General features: G+C 46.3%; 3 protein-coding genes across 3 annotated transcripts; 1 reads left to right on the top strand and 2 right to left on the bottom strand.

The window, feature by feature from the left end:
- The first annotated feature begins 1,768 nt into the window (after window positions 1–1,768).
- Window positions 1,769–4,234, top strand: LOC133909394 (uncharacterized). Its single transcript, XM_062351814.1, has 5 exons — window positions 1,769–2,111; window positions 3,065–3,221; window positions 3,443–3,493; window positions 3,606–3,698; window positions 3,957–4,234. Exons 1-5 carry the CDS (start codon window positions 1,969–1,971, stop codon window positions 4,014–4,016), a joined length of 504 nt encoding a protein of 167 aa, XP_062207798.1. The 5' UTR covers window positions 1,769–1,968; the 3' UTR covers window positions 4,017–4,234.
- Window positions 4,235–4,638: 404 nt separating this feature from the next.
- On the bottom strand, window positions 4,639–8,450 carry LOC133909392 (uncharacterized). The gene is made up of 11 exons (XM_062351812.1): window positions 8,125–8,450; window positions 7,776–7,858; window positions 7,547–7,682; window positions 6,973–7,466; window positions 6,837–6,884; window positions 6,440–6,614; window positions 6,120–6,232; window positions 5,932–6,028; window positions 5,543–5,762; window positions 5,208–5,367; window positions 4,639–5,119 (listed from the first exon to the last, which is right to left on the bottom strand). Exons 1-11 carry the CDS (start codon window positions 8,324–8,326, stop codon window positions 4,685–4,687), a joined length of 2,163 nt encoding a protein of 720 aa, XP_062207796.1. The 5' UTR covers window positions 8,327–8,450; the 3' UTR covers window positions 4,639–4,684.
- Window positions 8,451–9,311: 861 nt separating this feature from the next.
- LOC133909393 (4-coumarate--CoA ligase-like 5) lies at window positions 9,312–18,827 on the bottom strand. Its single transcript, XM_062351813.1, has 6 exons — window positions 17,612–18,827; window positions 17,331–17,520; window positions 10,452–10,597; window positions 10,296–10,363; window positions 10,071–10,173; window positions 9,312–9,657 (listed from the first exon to the last, which is right to left on the bottom strand). Exons 1-6 carry the CDS (start codon window positions 18,641–18,643, stop codon window positions 9,532–9,534), a joined length of 1,665 nt encoding a protein of 554 aa, XP_062207797.1. The 5' UTR covers window positions 18,644–18,827; the 3' UTR covers window positions 9,312–9,531.
- Window positions 18,828–19,039: the final 212 nt, after the last annotated feature.

The raw sequence follows: 19,039 nt of genomic DNA, 5'->3' as shown, positions 1-19,039 counted from the left end.
GTTTGTTTGGTTGAGTGCCCCTCCTCCCCCTGCCCTGCTAAAAGTTGACAGCAATAATTTCACCATTAGGAGCCGATGCCTTTCGAAGCACTTTCACGTGTGAACCGAAGCATGCCCACGCCCACGAGGTTGTTGCTTGGTTCGGTGCCAACACATTGGTGAGCCCGCACGTCACCCATGCTTAGGCGCCCGTGTTAGTTCATTTTCTCACCAATTCACGAACAGAACGCTAGCGTAAAAATCTTTCGCCAAAAAGTTGCCCAGCCAAACTTTGGCAGCGATTCCGTCACTGCAACATCCAAAATTGAGATGACAATGTTGGCCTAATTATGCGCTAATCCACTTAAGTTCTAGCCCTAAGATCAAACACACATCACTAGCGGAAGCGTGATTGATTTACCAGAGCCGGATGACGTCATCTAGGCTTGACAGTGAGTTGATGCAAAGAGTTGGTGTAGGTGTATGTTGTGGTGAAGAGTTGACGTTGTGTAGTATGTCAATGGAGCTAGCGTGTAGTCGACATAGTGGTAGCCGACGTGATGTAGAGCCCGATGAAGACAATGGCGATGTGGCGGCGGCCTTCGCCTCATTACTACACACGTGAGGATTGAATATAAATGCAATGGGTTGGGGGGGATTTCAAAAACTAACACAAATGAGTTTAGCTGGTGCCAGACACCCCTCAGTATTTATATTGCACATCACAAGATGAGATCATAACCATAAATTAAGAGGACTTTTACAGTACACCTAAATGAGTGTATACCGTCTATTTTTTTTATCTGGTGGTTTAGATTGACCCAATGATACTCTATCGCCCATCAGTATCATAGGTATCATTAAAGAGTATTATGGGTATCATAAGGGTAGGATTGAAAAAAAACTATGATAAACTTGTAAATTATATGTTTAATTAGGGAAGATCAAAATATTAGTTTATTTTTCGGATAAGCTTTCACTTATTCTGTTCATTTCATTTATTAGGGTTTCCACCCTCCGTCGGTCAGTCGATGATGGATGGCGAAAGTCCGAAGTCCGGTCAGTCAATGACATAATTACCCCTAAGGGTATCAAGATAATTACAATAATACCTACTAAAATAGACGGTTGGATCACAACAATAATACTCTCCATCAACTTAGTATCATAGTGTACTGTAAAGATTCTCTAAATTAATTACGGTTCTTATCATTGCGTGTGGGTGATATTTTCTCTCACCCTTTAGCTAGGATACATTAAGAAGAGAGCCGAGATCATATCGCAACAGGCAAAACGAGTACAAACGGGCAAGAACCCATGCCAGTGTGTCGCCGTCTTGGCATCGTAGGCTGAAGGCGCCGTTGTTTCATGTTGTTTTGTCAATCATGCAAAGGGGACAGCCTAAGCCCGGCCGGATGTAGCAGACAAAAAAATATATATACAATTTTGGACCACTAGCTGAAGCTTGCAACGGCAGCTTGCTGGATCGGCATATTCGCCCGGAGGCTTCCCCTTTGATACCTCCCCTCCAATTAACAATTCGCTGCTCCCCACTCTCCGAGAGAAAGAGCAGCAAATAGTGAGGGTAAATCTGATTTATTGTCTAAAATTAGTCGACTCGGAGTTCATCATATTTTGATCATGTCTACTTTGTAACAAAGTTTATTTTTTATCACTCTTATCTAATATGAAATTTTATTATAAACTAATTATATATGATTAAAAGAATATATTATTAAAGATTGATTAACTTTCCCGTAATGAGGCCATCTGAGGAGTGTTGTTTGCTTCAATTGCCGTTGCCATTGGCGTGTTGCAGCCGTGCGACGCAGTCAGGAGGGGAGGGAGAATTTCAGCGCAGCGAGGCGCGCGGAGGCTATAAATATTGTGAAGGGGCGCGCGCTCCGGTCCGGGAACGTGCTGCCGCAGGATTAGGCAGGCAGGGCAGCGCCGGCCGGACCGTCCATCCAGGACCCAAGGAATTCGGCCATGGGGGACGGTGGTGCTGACGCTGCCTCCGCGCCGCCGGCCGCCGCGGGGTTCTCCTACCTCGCCGTCTTCCACAACTACCCCCTCGTCGCCGCCCTGCTCGGCTTCGCCGTCGCACAGTCCATCAAGTTTTTCGTCACGTGGTAAGTCCAGTCGTCTCTTCGCGCCTCCATCCTTTTGCTTGCGTTCACCTTGCGTCCCCTGGTGTTTGGCTGTGGGATCGAGACCGGGCGTGATCGGATCCGCCTGCTAATTCCGGGTGATCAAAGTTGACTGCGTCTTGACGTTGTCTCCCTGTTTCATTTCCCGGATATCCGAGCGTAGGAATTTTTCCTCTTCTTTTTCTTTGCCGAGAGGAAAGGTGGATTGGGAATGTAATGGCATCCTATACAATGGATTTCCTTAGAATTCTGGATGGTTTTGGTGAATTGAGCTGGAAGCAGAAGGGATTGACCTTGATCTGGTCAAAATCAGGGAACACTGGTGGGTCTCTGTGTTTTTTTTTTCCTGGGGTGTCCTTTGGATTGTTCACCTGGAATGCATCGATGGAGTGCCATTTGCTGGTCATGTACGCCCTTGTACATTTGATCTGTCCTTGTAGCGGCAGGACCTACAGTCGCATTTTGAACGGCATGCTTCATTCGGATATCCTTGTATCATTCAATCAGAAATCTATACAGGATGAAACAGGGTGAGAAATTTTAAAAATTCATATTCTTCACAATGATTGTGGACCTTGATTCCGATAACCCAATTTCCAGTTAGAAACTACTCAGGAGCTCTGAGCGGTACTCTTCCAACGTTTCAGCCACGACAGGGATATGAACTCACAGTGTTTGTCATGCTTACACATGAGCAGTTCCTTTTTGGTTCGTCTTAGAGATGTGTGTCCTGGCCTACTATGATCTTTATTTTGGCAAAAGAATGATTTTGCATCAAGGGCCATTGTTTCCTTTCTCCTATTTGTCGAGTAGGTTTGATTTAGATAGATATACCAGCATTAGCCTTATGAATTTTTGTGGTTCAAGTCTGAACTTGTGTTTATACAGTTCCCCATGCTGCAGTAAGTTTGATTTGAATTCGTTTTGAAACAAAGGTACAAGGAGAACAGATGGGATCCTAAGCAGCTTGTCGGCTCCGGTGGCATGCCATCATCACATTCTGCGACGGTTACAGCGCTAGCAATAGCGATTGGCTTCCAAGATGGCTTCGGCTGCGCCCTCTTTGCAACAGCAGCAATATTCGCAAGTGTGGTAGGTTATCCGTTATCCATCTCACCCCCTGCCCCTTTCAAAGAAGTTTCGCTTGCTTCTTCATAGAAGAAAACAAGCTGTTGCTTGGATGCAATTCCAGTTTTGAGCTAGACATTATGGTTTTGCGTGTTGGCATTGTGCATATGTTTATGTTCACTTCCTTTTAATTAATCCCAAATGGCGAGGTCTCAGACATTTCCATTCCGTGACTTGATTGGCAGGTGATGTACGATGCTTCTGGTATCAGATTGCATGCTGGAAAGCAAGCTGAGGTATTCAATAACTCGTTTGGTGTATCATCTCTGCTGTTGAGTCAATAACGTGCCAACATTAGTGTAATACTCTGCTTATGTTGAACTTTTCCCTGTTTTATTTGACCTTCAGGTATTGAATCAAATTGTTTGTGAACTTCCTTCTGAACATCCCTTGTCAGAAACAAGACCACTGCGAGAACTTTTAGGCCATACACCAACCCAGGTTTGCTCAGATGTCCTTTTTATTCTGCATTTTATTGTAGTTTGGCAAAATGAAAGCGATGGCCTATTGGCATGGCGGTTACATGGATGCCAAGTGAACCTTGAACTGGAGGTCCCCATGTCACCATACCCCCATTTTACTTGGCACCACCTGCTTATCTGTTATCAACATCAACCACTATCTGCTTGTGGCTTACATTCACGTAGGATCTTTTTTCTTTATATGTTGCTAACTTCTTGGGTGTTAAACTGCTCCCAGGTTGTCGCTGGTGCATTGCTTGGGTTTACCATAGCTACAACAGGACAATTGTTCCTTTGAAGGTGCAGAAGAACTGTGGTAGCATTTGCAGGGGACTTGAGAAGAAGTTTCTCTAGTGTTCTGCTACTTTAGGTATTAGCAAGGTTTGTAACTCTGTGCTGTTGAAGGTTGAAGTTTTGGTGGCACGTGATTGTATGACCAGGTGATGTTCGCAGGATTGATGTACAAAACATTTGTTGGAAGTTATGATGAAATCTAAAATGTGATTGTTTCCGTGATGATTCATGACCATTAATTTGATTCCTAAGTTCATTGACTTCCCCAGGGAGCCGATCTGTTCCAGTCTTTGAACTAAAACCGTACTACGTGTTCAACAAAACAAGGATTAACCCGATTCTAAACTCAAATATACTGTGTGGAGTAGGACATTTCCATGACTCCAAAGCAAGACCAAAAGAGCTGCACCCCTGGATGGCTGGATGGTCTGGACTCTGGACCATGCAAGCAGAAATGATTGATCGAACTAACATCGCGCCAGTAACATAATCACATAACACAGAGGAGGCTTTATCTCTTTTTCCTCGTGAAATTACAGTAGGAGCTTTCTTTCATTATTTCACAATGGAAGCTTTTCGTAAGTGCAAACAATGAACATGACACAATGGCAGTTCACAGGCTGACATTACAAAGAAAAAGGGGCTAAGATTTACTGGCACCGCAAAACCCAGTCAATGAGCGAATGGAAATTTGCACGTTTGGTGACTATTTAGGCACAGAATTTGAGAGAAGACTCGCCTAACTTCTGAATCAGCATCTCTCACCGTGTCAGATTCCGTTCTCCATGCTATGTGCTCATCAGGCCTAACCAAAATGACACTTTTCATACTAATCTGACACATCTCCCACCATGAACTACCAGATGCTCTAGGTACTTCCTCAACATCGACATAGTTCGTCCAGGGTGCCAACTCAGATCTGCTCTCTTCCACTTCTGCATCAGCCGAGCCTTGTGGCCATATGACACATACTTTGGCTGACAACTTAAACTCATCTGCTATCTTGAGGGTAGCACGGGCAAGCTCATAAGACTCTTTCAGTGGTGCGGTAATGAGAACAAACTCGAGTTTGTCCCCGCTTACTAGGTTCAGTGTTGAGAATACACCCTGTAAGAATCCATCAGAGTCACAATGTAGACAACAGTTGGGGAATAGCTAAAAACATGTGTATCTAATAGGTGTCCAAGGGACAAACCTCACTTGAAGCAGACAGTGCTTTTACTAGCATGTGTGGTAGCCGTGAACCAACCTGGGCTGATGGCATGTACTCTGATGACCTCTTCAAATGCTTCAGTTTTTCTGCTTTCTGAGTGGTTTTAGCACAATCTTCAGTGACTAGGGCTCCTTCTTCATAGCTGAAAGAACACAATAGATCAACTTAAGAAAATTTGCATATTTGACGACAACCTTATTGAGAGCATGGCCTTATTGCATGAGTGCAATCTGCTCATTATCCCATGAACTGAACAGAAAGAAAGGAAAAGGAATTAGGTCCTATTGAACAATGATTCGAGCTATAGTGAGGCTAACCAGAAGCCAAGATCCTCTGCAGGGAACTGCAGTTGTAGACTTTTTCCTTCATCAAAAATAGTTCTCAATCTTGCTAGCCTCAAGGACCCAAGGGGGTTTTTCTCATTCAGAATGTAGTCTGAGACCTGTGCCCGACCAATGGAAAACAATCCTTCCAAAACTGCTTTCTGTAAATTTCTCGGGATAACTGATCCTAAGCTTCTATTGATTACTTGATGCACTGACAAATACAGCAAATGGTACATAAGATGAGATGATGACAAGGGGCAAGTTGCAAGGTACTTAACATTTAACAATAAATCAAGCATAAATGTACCTGTTGTCAACATTTGCTTTAAAAAGAAAACAACAAAATGTTTACTGCCCTCATGCAGGAACAGGACATTTACCTGAGTTTGCAACCATTGGATCAAGACCAAGGGCAGCAGGAATAGACATTGCTGCTTTGAAGTTCTCCATACTAAGTTCTGTATTAAAAATAGCAACCTGCAAGGCAAGCATGTGTATCATACTTAATTAATTTTGTAGAGGAGACATTAACATTGAATCAACAGAAATCCTGCGAGAAGAGTCTAACAGGTCGGCGCTCTGATTCATAAGTTTGCATAATTGATGATGAAGCAACACCATTCAGCAGTAAGCACAATTTCCAAGCTAAATTATGTGCATCCTGAACACCAGTGTTCATTCCTGCAAAAGGAAATCAGCATGCGCATGTTTCTGACTGTTGGACTTTGAATGCATAGTTAGGCAAATAACATGGTAATATTTCAGTATCAAAATTCGAAGACCACTAACCAAATCAGCATGCACATGTTTCTGACTGTTGGACTTTCTATGCATAGTTAAGAAAATAACATGGTAATATTTCAATATCAAAATTAGAAGACCACTAACCAAAACCACCGGCAGGAGGAAAACGGTGAGCAGCATCACCAACAAGGATTACACGATTGTTGCAGCCGATGTACTTCTCTGCAACTTCAGCATGCATCGCCCAAGGTTTTATGTCTAAAACCTGAACATCTGCTGGCTCCCATCCAACTAATTTGACAATAATTTGCTCACATACCTAGAATCACAAGGAAAATTAAAATTTAGTCAGGGATGCATGTACATATACCCATCATATGGTATCATCTATGCATAACTTATTCATATTTAGGAAAATGTTGTTTCAAGAACACTACAGCACGTGTATTTCAGAAATACATGTCAATGCACAGTTGGATGCGGAAAATAAAATTTCAGTAGCTAATGAACTAGAATAAAGAAAAATACTAAATGAGATCACCTTAGCGCTAAAATCTTCAAACATCTGCTGAGGAGGATAAAATGGAATCTGAAAATAAAATAGAAGATGATATCAGATTAGTACTATATAATATCACATGAATCGTCAAACTTCTAATATCACAAGTCTGAAATACCTGCAATACAAATTCCCCATGCTCCAGGTCATGTGCAACCAGTACACCAACTGCAACCGGATTAAAAATAAAGAACAGCATCCCAGGTCTCTGACTGGATAGATATCTGCCTAGATCTCTGCTAAGAAAATGCACACTAACCAGTTTCTGCAAGTCCCTTTCACCCTCCATAGATATACCTGCCAATTCACGCACTGTGCTTCTTGCACCATCTGTCCCTAGAAGAAGACCACAGTGTAGCTTTCTCTCCTGTATCCTCCCCCCATTGTTAAATGATGTTCCAATCAAAATGCCCTTATCAGTCTGCTGAAGGGAGGTGCACTCATGTCCCATCAATATCTTGTTTTCCAGTACCACATCTTGAGTCGAGCTACCAATCTCATCAGGAAAGCATGTCCGAAAGCCAATACCTTCCAGCTTCTTCAGTAGCAAATCGACTAACTTGTACTGTGAGAAGTGTGCAACCGATATAGGACTAATGATCTTATCAAAATCTGCAAAAGTAGTCGTCAGAAGATATATGTAGAGAGGTGTAAAAACACCACGCACTCGACATGAAAAGAACTAAACTGGCCTTCTTGCTTCATGTGATCAACTGATCCGAGAATGGAACCGGAGAGTGAAGTACAATACACAAACTTCCTCCACAAATCCACCGGTGGCTGGGACCTCTCGATATCCCCAGCCAAGCCATCCAACTTGCGGAAGATCTGAAAATGCCACACGTCCGTGAAACCACCGCACACACAAAACATGTATAAGCTTAAATGGCGATGCTGGGTTGCATTTAACAGTAAACACACCTCCATAGTGCGGTTATTGATGAAATGCGCTCGGGGATGCCGAGTGAACTCCACATTCTTCTCTATCACAGCGCATTTTATCCCTGCGAGATATGAATAAAACGAGCAGTTGCATAAGTGGCTGCCGTTCCTAACAAGACAAGCACTTCCACGGCTCCTTGCAAAATTTAAGCAACTGAGCTCAACGACCCACTATGCAATCACCCAAACTCGCACACCACACCTCAAAGGTGACTTGCTTTCTCACATTTGCGCGGTTTCATCGCCAACCTTCCGCTCAGCTCGACGCTACCGCCTACTCAAGAAGCGCGGACTGGAACAGAGGATGCGCAAGGGACGCGGTTCTCACCGAATTTGGTGAGGAGGAAGGAGAGGACGAGCCCGACGGGGCCAGCTCCGACGATCAGGACCGGCAGATGCGGCGCGTCGCCTCGGCCTCCCCCACCGGCTAGGGAAGAGAAGGGCGGGTGCTGGCGGTGGCGCTGCCACCAGATCACGCCCCGGTGCACGGCGAAGAGGCGCCCGCGTCCGCCGCCGGCGATCGACGGCATCGACGCGACCAGTTGGGCCTTCGGCGTCAGCGTTGCGGAAGGAATAGGCTAGTTGCAACTTGCAAGAGGGGTTTATGGGTTTAGAAAGTGGACACGACTATACACCGGACCCGGTTCATCGGACGTAATTGTCAATCGGACGTAATTGTCACTCACGCTTGAGCCAAAGGATTATTTGGTAAGAGTTTTTGAGCAGTTTTTTATACGATCAGGAGCACCTCTATTAATTTTTTTAGTTTTCGAGTAAAATTTATGATTCTTTAAAATTAAAAAGATACTAGGAGCTTAAAAAAAGTAGTTTTCCTTTACTCACCTTTCTAAAAATTATTTTTTATAAGTTTATCTTAAAGAAACACTTTCAGTCACATAATTATTTTTTCTAAAAATCACTTCTTTTAAAAAATTCAAATAAAAAATATTTGTACCAAACAAACCTAAACTCTCATTCTCAATGGACCTCAAGCGTCAACAACGATATCACACGAGCACTTACCTTATAGGATCTCTTCCTGTACACAAGAGTGGCTTGTCTAGCACTTGTGAATAAATTGAAAAGGTGCCCTATTGATTTAGATTGATAAATAACGGGAGTACGTTTAACGAGAAAATATTAGGTGCATAAGCATGTATCGATGAATATACCAACAAACTCAATCCCATCCATTAAATCTAATCTGGACAATTCGATATTTATGCAAATTATGTCGTTCAGACTCCTTTTTGGTTATTTATGTTTTGAAAACTTGGCTTGAATTAAGCTCGGTCGGTTTAGCTCACACAAACTCTGCCTCGTCTGCAAATCGTAGACGCGATGGAAGTTCAGAAGCGGGTCTTTGGAAAGGCGTCTTTCTCCTTCAGAACACGGCAAATTACCCTCTTTCATTCGAAGTCGAAAGTTGGCTGCCATGGCGATATGGGGACAAGAAGACAATTCCATTTCTGACCCTAAAAAAAGAAAGTCTTCTGAGAACTAACACAAGTACCATTTCTGGGCGACCTTAGATGAAAATTCCTTACTGAAATGAACAATATATCCCACTCAGTCGTCCGTTGCATACTTGTTTTGCGCGGAAAATATCCAGTGTTTACATGAAACCATTCATCTCAAAATAGCGGAACCAAACTGAAAATCCCAGCAGTGTACATACCCCGGTCTAGTATATACAACAAAGAAATTCCTCCTAGATTCCGCATCAACATTCACCTCAAAGCTTGGAGCCACCCATGGACAGGGCCTGCTGCACAAGCTCCCGCCGCAAGATCTTCCCGGCAGGCGATTTCGGTATCGCACTGACGAAGGCCACTCGACGGACTTTCTTGTACGGCGCGACCTGTCACGAAAGGAAAAAAATTGGGTCTGGCTCTACTGTCTAAAGCGCTACTAAGACATTATCAAGTTATGACATGAAAGGTTCTTAGAATATCCGGCATATCGAAAGAGCCGGTAGTATGATCCCATGGTGGAATCACTACTAGAAGGTAAGCTTGCCATCCGGAACTGTACGCACCAATGTGCTACATTCTATTTTAGTGTTGCCTTTTGCATCAGGACAAAGAATGTTATCCTTAACAGCAAACGAACCAGTAAACTAACAATACTAAAGTAGTACGAAATCCAACTAAACTTGGCGACTTGCACTATTTGTTTAGGAAAATGTAAAAGAAAGTTGATTTCAACAGGGCACATTAATTTCTATATACGTGGCCGGATGTAACATTTGAACAATCAAAAGGAGAAACATACATGTTTAGCCACGTAATCCATGACTTGTTGGCCAGTAAGGTTTGAGCCTGGTTTCCTCACTATTAAAGCCATTGGTAGCTGCCCAACATCTTCATCTGGATATCTGCATATTGCATACAGAAGGAACAATTTATATACTGTTACACGATGAAGGAATCGCACGGCAGCATTTGTTTAGATCTAAATCCACTAAATTTTACCGTGTTTACAGCAGAAGGTACTTACGGGATAACTGCAGCATCAACGATTTCAGGATGAGAATGTAGGATATGCTCAAGTTCAGCTGGAGGCACCTGAGACAAGATGTGTATCAGTATCATGCAAACAGAAACTTATGGGACAAAATTCTCCCCTGGTAATGTTATTGCAGTTCTGCAGCACCTGATATCCCTTGTACTTTATCAGCTCCTTTAATCGATCAACGATGTAGAGAAAACCATCTTCATTGAAGTAGCACAGGTCACCGGTTTTCAACCAGCCTTCTGAATCAATTGTTGCCGCAGTCGCCTCGTTGTCACCCACATAACCTGAAAAAAAAGAGAGGCATACCATGACTCATATGATGAACCAAAAAACATGTTCTACTATTCACGGGAAATATATAAAATACCAATATTCAAACATGCTGGCTACCCTCGAAACATCTCTCCTTAAAAATACGCCAATTCACTATGAAGTGTGAACAAGAAAAGATTGAATAGGGATTATCTGAATTTTTTAGCTCTGTATACTTAAAAGAACAGCTACTAGTATAATCCCAGAAGTAAACCTTGAAATAATCTGATGAAGTCGGTTAGTGAAGTTCCAGACCAACCAACCGTCTAATTAGTTCGTATGTCACTTATTGAGCATGAAGGCATGAAACCATGAAGCACATTTTAGATTTCAGATATAAGACACCATGTGGTACACATGGCTCGCTGGTAATTGATATCTTCCTTGATCAAAACACGATTTCAGAGGACACAGAAGCGTGTGTCAGTGCTGCGATGCATCACTATTCATTAGTACTAATAAGTAGGAGTCAGCCATGCATTGCCAGTGATGCAGGTTCGTAGGCACAACTGATGACTAATGGTACTGCAACGATCACCTGTATTTGGTTTGGACAAATGTTTATGCAACAAGACCAATAAAAGCCACCATGAAACACATGGCACCGATCACCTGTATTTGGTTTGGACAAATGTTTATGCAACAAGACCAATAAAAGCCACCATGAAACACACGGCACCAATCACCTGTATTTGGTTTGGACAAATGTTTATGCAACAAGACCAATAAAAGTCACCATGAAACACACGGCAACCTAAGTACGCTGCTTATATGCAAATGGGATTAACAAAAGGTCGCCTGATGACAGACATGCGTAGCTTGCACTAGAGCTGGGACTTTGGGCCATGCTTTTTGGGCCAGCCGAAGCACGGCACGGCCCGGTCCAGGCCAAGCACAGCACGGACACATATGGGCCAAGCCGGCCCGGCACGAAAAAATGGGCCATGCCTAGGCTGACTCGGCACGAAAAAGGTCTGAGGCACGATGGCCCATAGAGGGCACAGTGACCCAGTCCTGCCCCGATGCGCGTGTTCGCCTCCTATAGCTCCTCGTACGAGCACCGTGTGCCACCCCGAGGCCCGCCGGCCTGAGCACCAGCGCCACTCACGAGCGACGGGCGACCCCGAGCGGCGTTTGAGCGCGCTGACCCTGAGCGGCGACCGAGCTTTCCAGTCCGAGCGTCGCGCGTCACCCTCGAGTAGCAGTCGATCTCGCCTGCCGCCCAGATCCAAATCTCACCAGCACCCCAGTCGAGCTCGCCAGTCGCTGCACGCGGAGCTCGCCGATCATGGCCCCTTGTAGCCAAGCGACGTCGTCCTTGTCGCCGCTTTCTTCAACCTCTCATTAAATACCTCCCCCTCCCGCCCCCGCCTCGACAACCTCACCGCCAAGAGCAAGCTCGTCCTCTCCGACAAGGCCCTCACGAGTTCTTCGGCGTAGCCCCCACCCCCGTGCCTCAGGTCGGCTCGGTCAGCAGCGACAGCGGTGCGGTGTCACAAGTGGCGCCATCCGTTGGGAAGTCCGTGTTCATGGCGGCCATAGCTGGCGTGTCAGCGCCGTGCACACGTAGAAGATGCCCCTGCGCTTGCCTTCGGTCGCCAGAGCACGGAGGCCGAAGGTGCGGAAGCGGACGCCGAAGAGCGCTAGCTAGGAAGGCGAGAAGCGTGTCCAGGTGGTGCATAGAGGGAGGGGCCGTGGAAGGGTGGCACGCCGTCGTGCGTGCCATTGCGCGATGCGCGTCGGCGGTAGAGGTCGGGGATGCGGGGTTCAGGGAGAGGATGCTGGCCGCGAGCCGCCGGAGCTTGAGACCCATGGTGAGCGCGTACTAGATGGCAGTTCACACCCTCTTGACCTGGTTCACAGGGTTGGCTCTAAGCCTCTGATGACCACATGAACACGAGCCTGCACACCTTTGATTTGTGATGACTCCGACGACTTCGGCCAGTGCCTGTTGTTGCATGGAATTCCCTTTGTTTTTCTTTTAGTTTCTGAGCAGAGTCTCTGGATCAATGGAGCGAAAAAAACTAGGTACTGTTTTGTCAAATCTATAGAATAGCTTGATTAATTCTAGCATGACAACTTGAGCCTCTATTTAGTTTGGAGAAAAAAACACTTCCGTTTTCTCTCAAGAAACTAAACATAAATTAATTTTTGCTTTCTTTCCCCTGCATGAATGCTCAAATATTCCAGATGTTGGGAACTCCACCGCCACGTTGTTGGAGAGAGAGCGAGATAGTGAGACAAAGGATTGGTTGCTGAGAAAGGTCAAATGGATGAGGACAAGGAGGACAGTGTAGAGGAGGAGGTGACACTGTGTTGAATAGGGGTGAGCAGGGCTCGGCGTGGCGCTCATCTTCGACAGTGGCCATCACGTCAAGTGAATAATTTATGAACTTTAGCTTTATGCCGTGAGCCCATGACTCATAAAGTGTAATGCGACTCATCGAGTGACAATCGAGTGACACAATTGAGTGACTCATCGACTTTAGCTTTATGCTTTGACTCGTCAAGTGACATAAAGTGAAAAAAAAAAAGCAACGGGCAAGAGCAAGGAGTAAACGACTACTTCTCTGATTCTATTTAATCTTCCAGTCTGATTTACATTTTTCTACCACACCAAGTCACCAAACACAACAAACAACTATGATGCCTCGTTCAAAGTCATGTGCTGTTTGGAGCAAGCACGCCAGAGCCGCCTAATGCTCCATTAGCTCCCTTCTAGCTCTCGATCCTCACCAGTTGTCCCCGAGCATGGGAGATTATGGCATGGATGACAGTCACATGGATAGTCTCGAGGGGTACGAGGATGACCATACCGACGCAAATCCGATGGAGCCTGAGGATGTGAATCATACCTCTGTTGGTAACACGTCCACTTCGACCGAACGGTGGTCAGAAGCGTGGAAGCACATGAAGTTGGTTGGGGAAATACGGGGTGGTGAGAAGGTATGTCTCGCAATTTGCAATTATTGTAATCGTGAATTATCTGCGTCTACAGCAATAGGCACTGGACATTTGAATCGACATTGGAAACGGTGTTGGGAGAAGGTTGCTGCAGCTACGCGAATAGCTGGACAACCTATACAGACACAACTTACCTTCGCGCCTGACAGTTCGGTAAGCACATGGATATTTGATCCTTAAGTAGCTCGTCAAAAAATTGCTAAATATATAGTTTCCGAGGATCTACCAATTAGAACGAGGGAGAGCTTTAGTTTTGAGAGCATGATCCAACATGGTTTTGGTCCACAATATCAACATGTCTCTAGAAAAAACTACTAAGAATGACATTTAAAATTGTTTCATAGTCAATTAGACGCTTTGAAGCAAAACTTTCATAACGTGACCTACTCATTTGCTTTAACACCTGATATTTGGACTTCATCACATCAAAGAATATCATATCTTAACGTTGTTGCCCATTACGTAGACAACAACTATAGCCTAGATAAAAGAGTAATAGGGTTTAGAATCATCAACAGTCACATACTGGAGAAGCTATTGCCGCACGTGTGCTAGAGGTTGTTAAGGAATTTAAAATAGAAAATAGGATTATTTCTATACTTTGGACAATGCATCAGCCAACTCAAAAGCAATAGAGGACCTAGAACCTCACATACAGAGCTACATTGGTGGATATGTTCTTCACCAAAGATGTATGCGTCATATCATCAATACCATGGTGCAGGTAGGTATGACAATGGTAAGTAGATATTTGAATAATATTTGTGATGTCATCCGCCTCATCTCTAGTTCGCCTACAATGTTAGTAGTTTCAAGGTAAGAAGCCAAGGAAATTCAGACTTGACATGAGAGTACGCTGGAATTCAACATATACTATGTTGAAGCAAGTGAAAGGTTACGAGGAAATTATTACTGTTTTTGTAAATGCTCATAATGCTGGTTTACTACTGACAGAAACTAATTGGTACATTGCTACACGTTTACGACTTTTTCTAAAACCCTTTTGCAAGGCAACAGTACAATTGTCCGATGTTTATTATCCTACATCTTGCTTAGTGATAGAGTGGCTCTGGAGAATTGTATCCAAATTTAGCGAAAATAAGGATGACAATATTTTAGCTCCCATTGTTGAACAAATGAAAGATAAATATTTAAAATATTTCTCTACTATCCCACATCTCTATTGTTTTGTTGTTATGTTTGACCCGCGCAAAAAGTTGGGTAGTTTGGAGCTTGCTTTGTAGGAAATAGGTGACTTGCTCAACCTTGATTTCTCAGATGCCTACAATCATGTCAAAGAAGTATTTCGGGTTTTCCAATTATACCAGGGTAAATTTGGATGCAACCCCCCCCCCCCACCCAAGTTTTGAAGTGTATACAACAACACAAAGCAAGCAAGTCGAGTGCGGCCAATTTGTGGAACAAGATCAAAGGCAAAGGATCTGCATCATCATCTCAGTAGACAACTAGATTATCTTGGAATCCCATAGCAGAGCTTAACCACTACCTTGAGTAAGATCTTTACACGCATGATCCAATGCTTGCGGACAACAACACTGTCAACCTTCTTGCATGGTGGAAAGATAAAGAGCGATTCTTCCCCGTGTTGTCACACTTTACACGGGACGTTCTTCTAGTTCCAGTGTCCACCGTCTCATCGGAAGCAACATTCAACATGGTGGGGAGAATTATTGAAGAGCGGAGATTATCGCTCACTCATGAAATGGTAGAGGCAATCACCTGCCTCAAAGACTAGGAGAGGGCGAACGCTGGCACACAACATAAGCTTGAGGATTTGGAGATCACGGGGGCATTAGCTGACCTCGAGAACCTTAATCTAGATGATAATGAGTAAGTCATGTGTGTAACGGTGTACTGTACTCTTTTCTTTACCGGAGGAACCCCATACTGTGGAGTAAGGTTTTTAACGAGACAGTCACATTATAACACATTATTTTATAAGAAAATTTCTCTTTTTTTCCTCTAAAAATATTGATGCATCTATTTTATGTATTCTATTCTTTTTTACTCTTTTATTATGCCTGATGCAGTGACGTGTTAGGTTAGGGTACATGTTGATAATTATACCATGTGAAACTCACGTGGTACGCATCGATCTGAAACGTACTACCTAATACGATAAAGTAATAAACTTAAGTGGATCAAACGGCTCTGCCCCATATCATATTGATTCGACTATAACTATGTTGCATGTTGTTTCTCCTTTCTAGAGTCAAAAAGTCCTCATGAGTCATCCGACTGGTGACGCATTACCATGAATTGTGCTGCAAGTTGTGCTAAAAGTTTGAATTCTACTGCAAGGAGAGAGAGGAGGATGAAAAGTTTTTTTTAGTACGAGGAGGATGAAAAGTTCTACGGCAAAATGAGTTGCATGGTACTGGCTGGTCTCTCTAAAAAAAAAAAGGGAAAAGACCAAGAGGCCCCTGCCTAGAGCTTTAGCCCTGCCCACTATACTGCTCCTTGATTCCTGTTGTCATTCACTCATCCTATCACCTGCTTTGGGCCCTCCTCCACGAGTCGCAGTATCCCCACTTAACAGTCACATGGGCTGTAGCCACGTCACCATGACTCGTGGGCCACGATGCTCTCCTGTTGTCCTGCACATGGGAAAAGTATCTCGAAAACACCAACATTGGAAAAGTACTCCTAGTCCTAGAAGCCTAGAATGCATATTTTCACGAGCCACATGCTCGGATAGCCATATTCTTTTTTTTTCTTCTGAAATTCGAATAGCCATATTCTATCTGCCTAGTTTGTTAGGACGAGCGTGCTCGCTCATCCATTTCTCCTTTCTCATCAACACCCCTTACAAAAAAGGTTACAAGAAATTTGGTTCCATGAATCTACCCAACATCTGCAAGTGTTGCTCCTTTACGACACAGAGGAGGAACCGAACCCGGGAGGGCTCAAACTAGTTAAAGCCCAGGCCAGAGGCCAGAGATGACTTGTTCTCACTAAGACTTCTCCGGCGTGGCGAGACCGCGAGAACAACCGTCTTCTCCAGCGGCATGTCGAGGCCAGAGCCGGACAGCAGGCAGGCGAGCGCGCGCATGACGCGACCTGCGCCTTGAGCGCGGCGATGTAGTCAGTCGTCTCCTCCAGCAGCCCCTCCACCGGGCATCTCCTCGCCGCTTGGCACCAGTTGCCACTCTGCTTCTTGGCAGTCGGCGAGAAGACAAGCATCTCCAGCTTCACGGCCACTGACACACCGGAGCTGACCATTTGCACGCACGCCATGTATGTCGTGGATGCATCGGTGCCGACGTTGGTTGCCATGCAGATCACCGTCCTAGACTGGTTGCCTCCGTAGAGCATCGAAGATGGGCAGGGCGGCACATGAGGCGTGCGCACGGCAGTTACGGTGAACGAGTGGTGCTGGTCTCGTGCCAACCCAGCCCAATGAGGCCCGTCATGCTTCGTGCTAGGTTTGGGCCTAGCTGGAGGTGACTTGGGCCAACCCGGCCCAGCACGAACAGCTCCTCGAGCCATTCTAGCATGGCCTGAAGGGCCCGAGGCTCAAAGGGGGCAGCCCGGGCCAGCCCAAGTCCCAGCTCTAGCTTACACATGACAACTCACTCAGACAAATCCAAACCGACCATACAATGACTGCAAATCTTAGGCGATGCATCATCATAGCAAAGAATTTTCGTATGCACTGCATGATTCATCTAAATTAACAAAGCTATCATCTACTACTCAGTCCAACAAATAGTTACTTGCCTTTCATGACGACTGGTCCTCGGACCCAGAGCTCGCCGCGCTGACCCGCACCGAGCGCCTCTCCGGTGGCCGGGTCGACAATCTTCGCCTCCATGTGCGAGGCAAGCTTCCCGACCGAACCGTACGCCTTGGACTCCTCCGGCCCGACCGTCGCGGCCACCGACCCCGACGACTCCGTCAAGCCGTAGCCCTGAAACGAAACAGAGAGGTACAGACATTAGCAATTTCTTAGATTAAGAACGGAATCTGCAGTGCGCACGAGAGGCTCTTGTGCATGGAACCTGCACGATCTCGATGTTGGGGAAGATGGCGGCGAAGCGCTCCGCAACCTCGCGGCCCAGTGGGGCGCCGCCGATGCCGATGACAAGAAGCGACGAGAGGTCGCGGCGGCGCGCCTCCTCCGACTTGGTCATCGCCACCAGCACCGGGGGCGCCGCGGGCAGCAGCGTCACGCGGTACCGCTCCACGGCGCGCAGCACGGCGCCGAAGTCGAACCGCTCCATGAGGACGGTAGTTTCCCCCATGGCCACGGACCTCAGTAGCATCATGAACCCGAACACGTGGAAGAGGGGCAGAGGGAACAGCGTAACCGCTGGTGGGGGCGGCTGCTCGCCCACCTCGGTGGCCTCCTTCGCCACCTTCTCCCGGTTCTCTCTGTGCGCGCAGATCAGGGCGATGAGGTTGCGGTGCGTGACCGCCACGGCCTTCACCCGCCCGGTCGTGCCCGAGGAGTACAGCACAGCCGCCGTGTCCGACTGCTTCACCGCCACCACCGGAGGCGCCGCCGCGCCTCCAGTGGACAGCCTTTTATACTCATCCGATCCGATGACCACGCACCTCAGATGTCGGGGCAGCTTGGCGGCCACCTCAGGGACCGCGAACGCGACGACCGGCCTGGAGAGCGCGACCTGGTGCGCGTACTCCTCGGCGGTGGATGCCGGATTAGCGGGCGAAACGACGGCGCCGATGGACATGAGCGCGAAGTCAAGCACGGGGACGTCGAGCTGGGATGGCGCGACGATGAGCGCAACGTCCCCGGGGCGCAGGTCAAGTTTGGACCAGAGGCCCCCGGCGAGGGAGCGGACGGCGGCGAGGAAGGAGGGGTAGGAGACGGCAATGCCGGTGGCGGCGTCGACGAGCGCCGGGCGGTCGGGTAGCGGGGAGGAGAGGAGGGAGAAGGCGTAGGCGGCCGCTGTGGCGGGGAGCGACTCCGGCGGGAGGGCCGCGGCCGGGCGGAGGCTGTGGAAGGTCCTCGTCGCCGCGCAGAAGCCGCTGCGCGGGTCGATCCCTGCGGGCGGCTCCTGCTCGGCCATCGTGGAGTGGAGCGTGGCGTAGGCGACAGTTCGGGTTGGGTTCGGGGATCTGTGCCGCGTCGGTTTGGTGGTAGCGGCCGGGGAGGGGAGGGAAGGGAAGGGGACAGAAGCGGATGGAGAGGCAGCGAGACGTGGCCGAGTACGGACCTAGTTGCGGGCTGGGCTGACCGTTATAGATTAGGAAGAAGATTCTAGGACACCCGGTTTTATAGATTAGAGAACGACATCATGTGTATCTTTTTTATGTTATGGGTTTTTTTATTGTACATACCAGCTATTAAATTAAAATAATAATATGAATCAAGATTTTATATCAAATTTTTATAAAAAATCTTACAAAATTTACTTTCTTCCCGTTAGCCCATCGGAGCCTTGTAAACGATTTTCTCTTTCTCT

The sequence above is a fragment of the Phragmites australis genome, chromosome 2 (assembly GCF_958298935.1).
Source record: "Phragmites australis chromosome 2, lpPhrAust1.1, whole genome shotgun sequence".
NCBI classification, from domain to species: domain Eukaryota; kingdom Viridiplantae; phylum Streptophyta; class Magnoliopsida; order Poales; family Poaceae; genus Phragmites; species Phragmites australis.
Note: the sequence above shows the minus strand (reverse complement) of the source record. Positions and strands in the feature narration are given on the sequence as shown.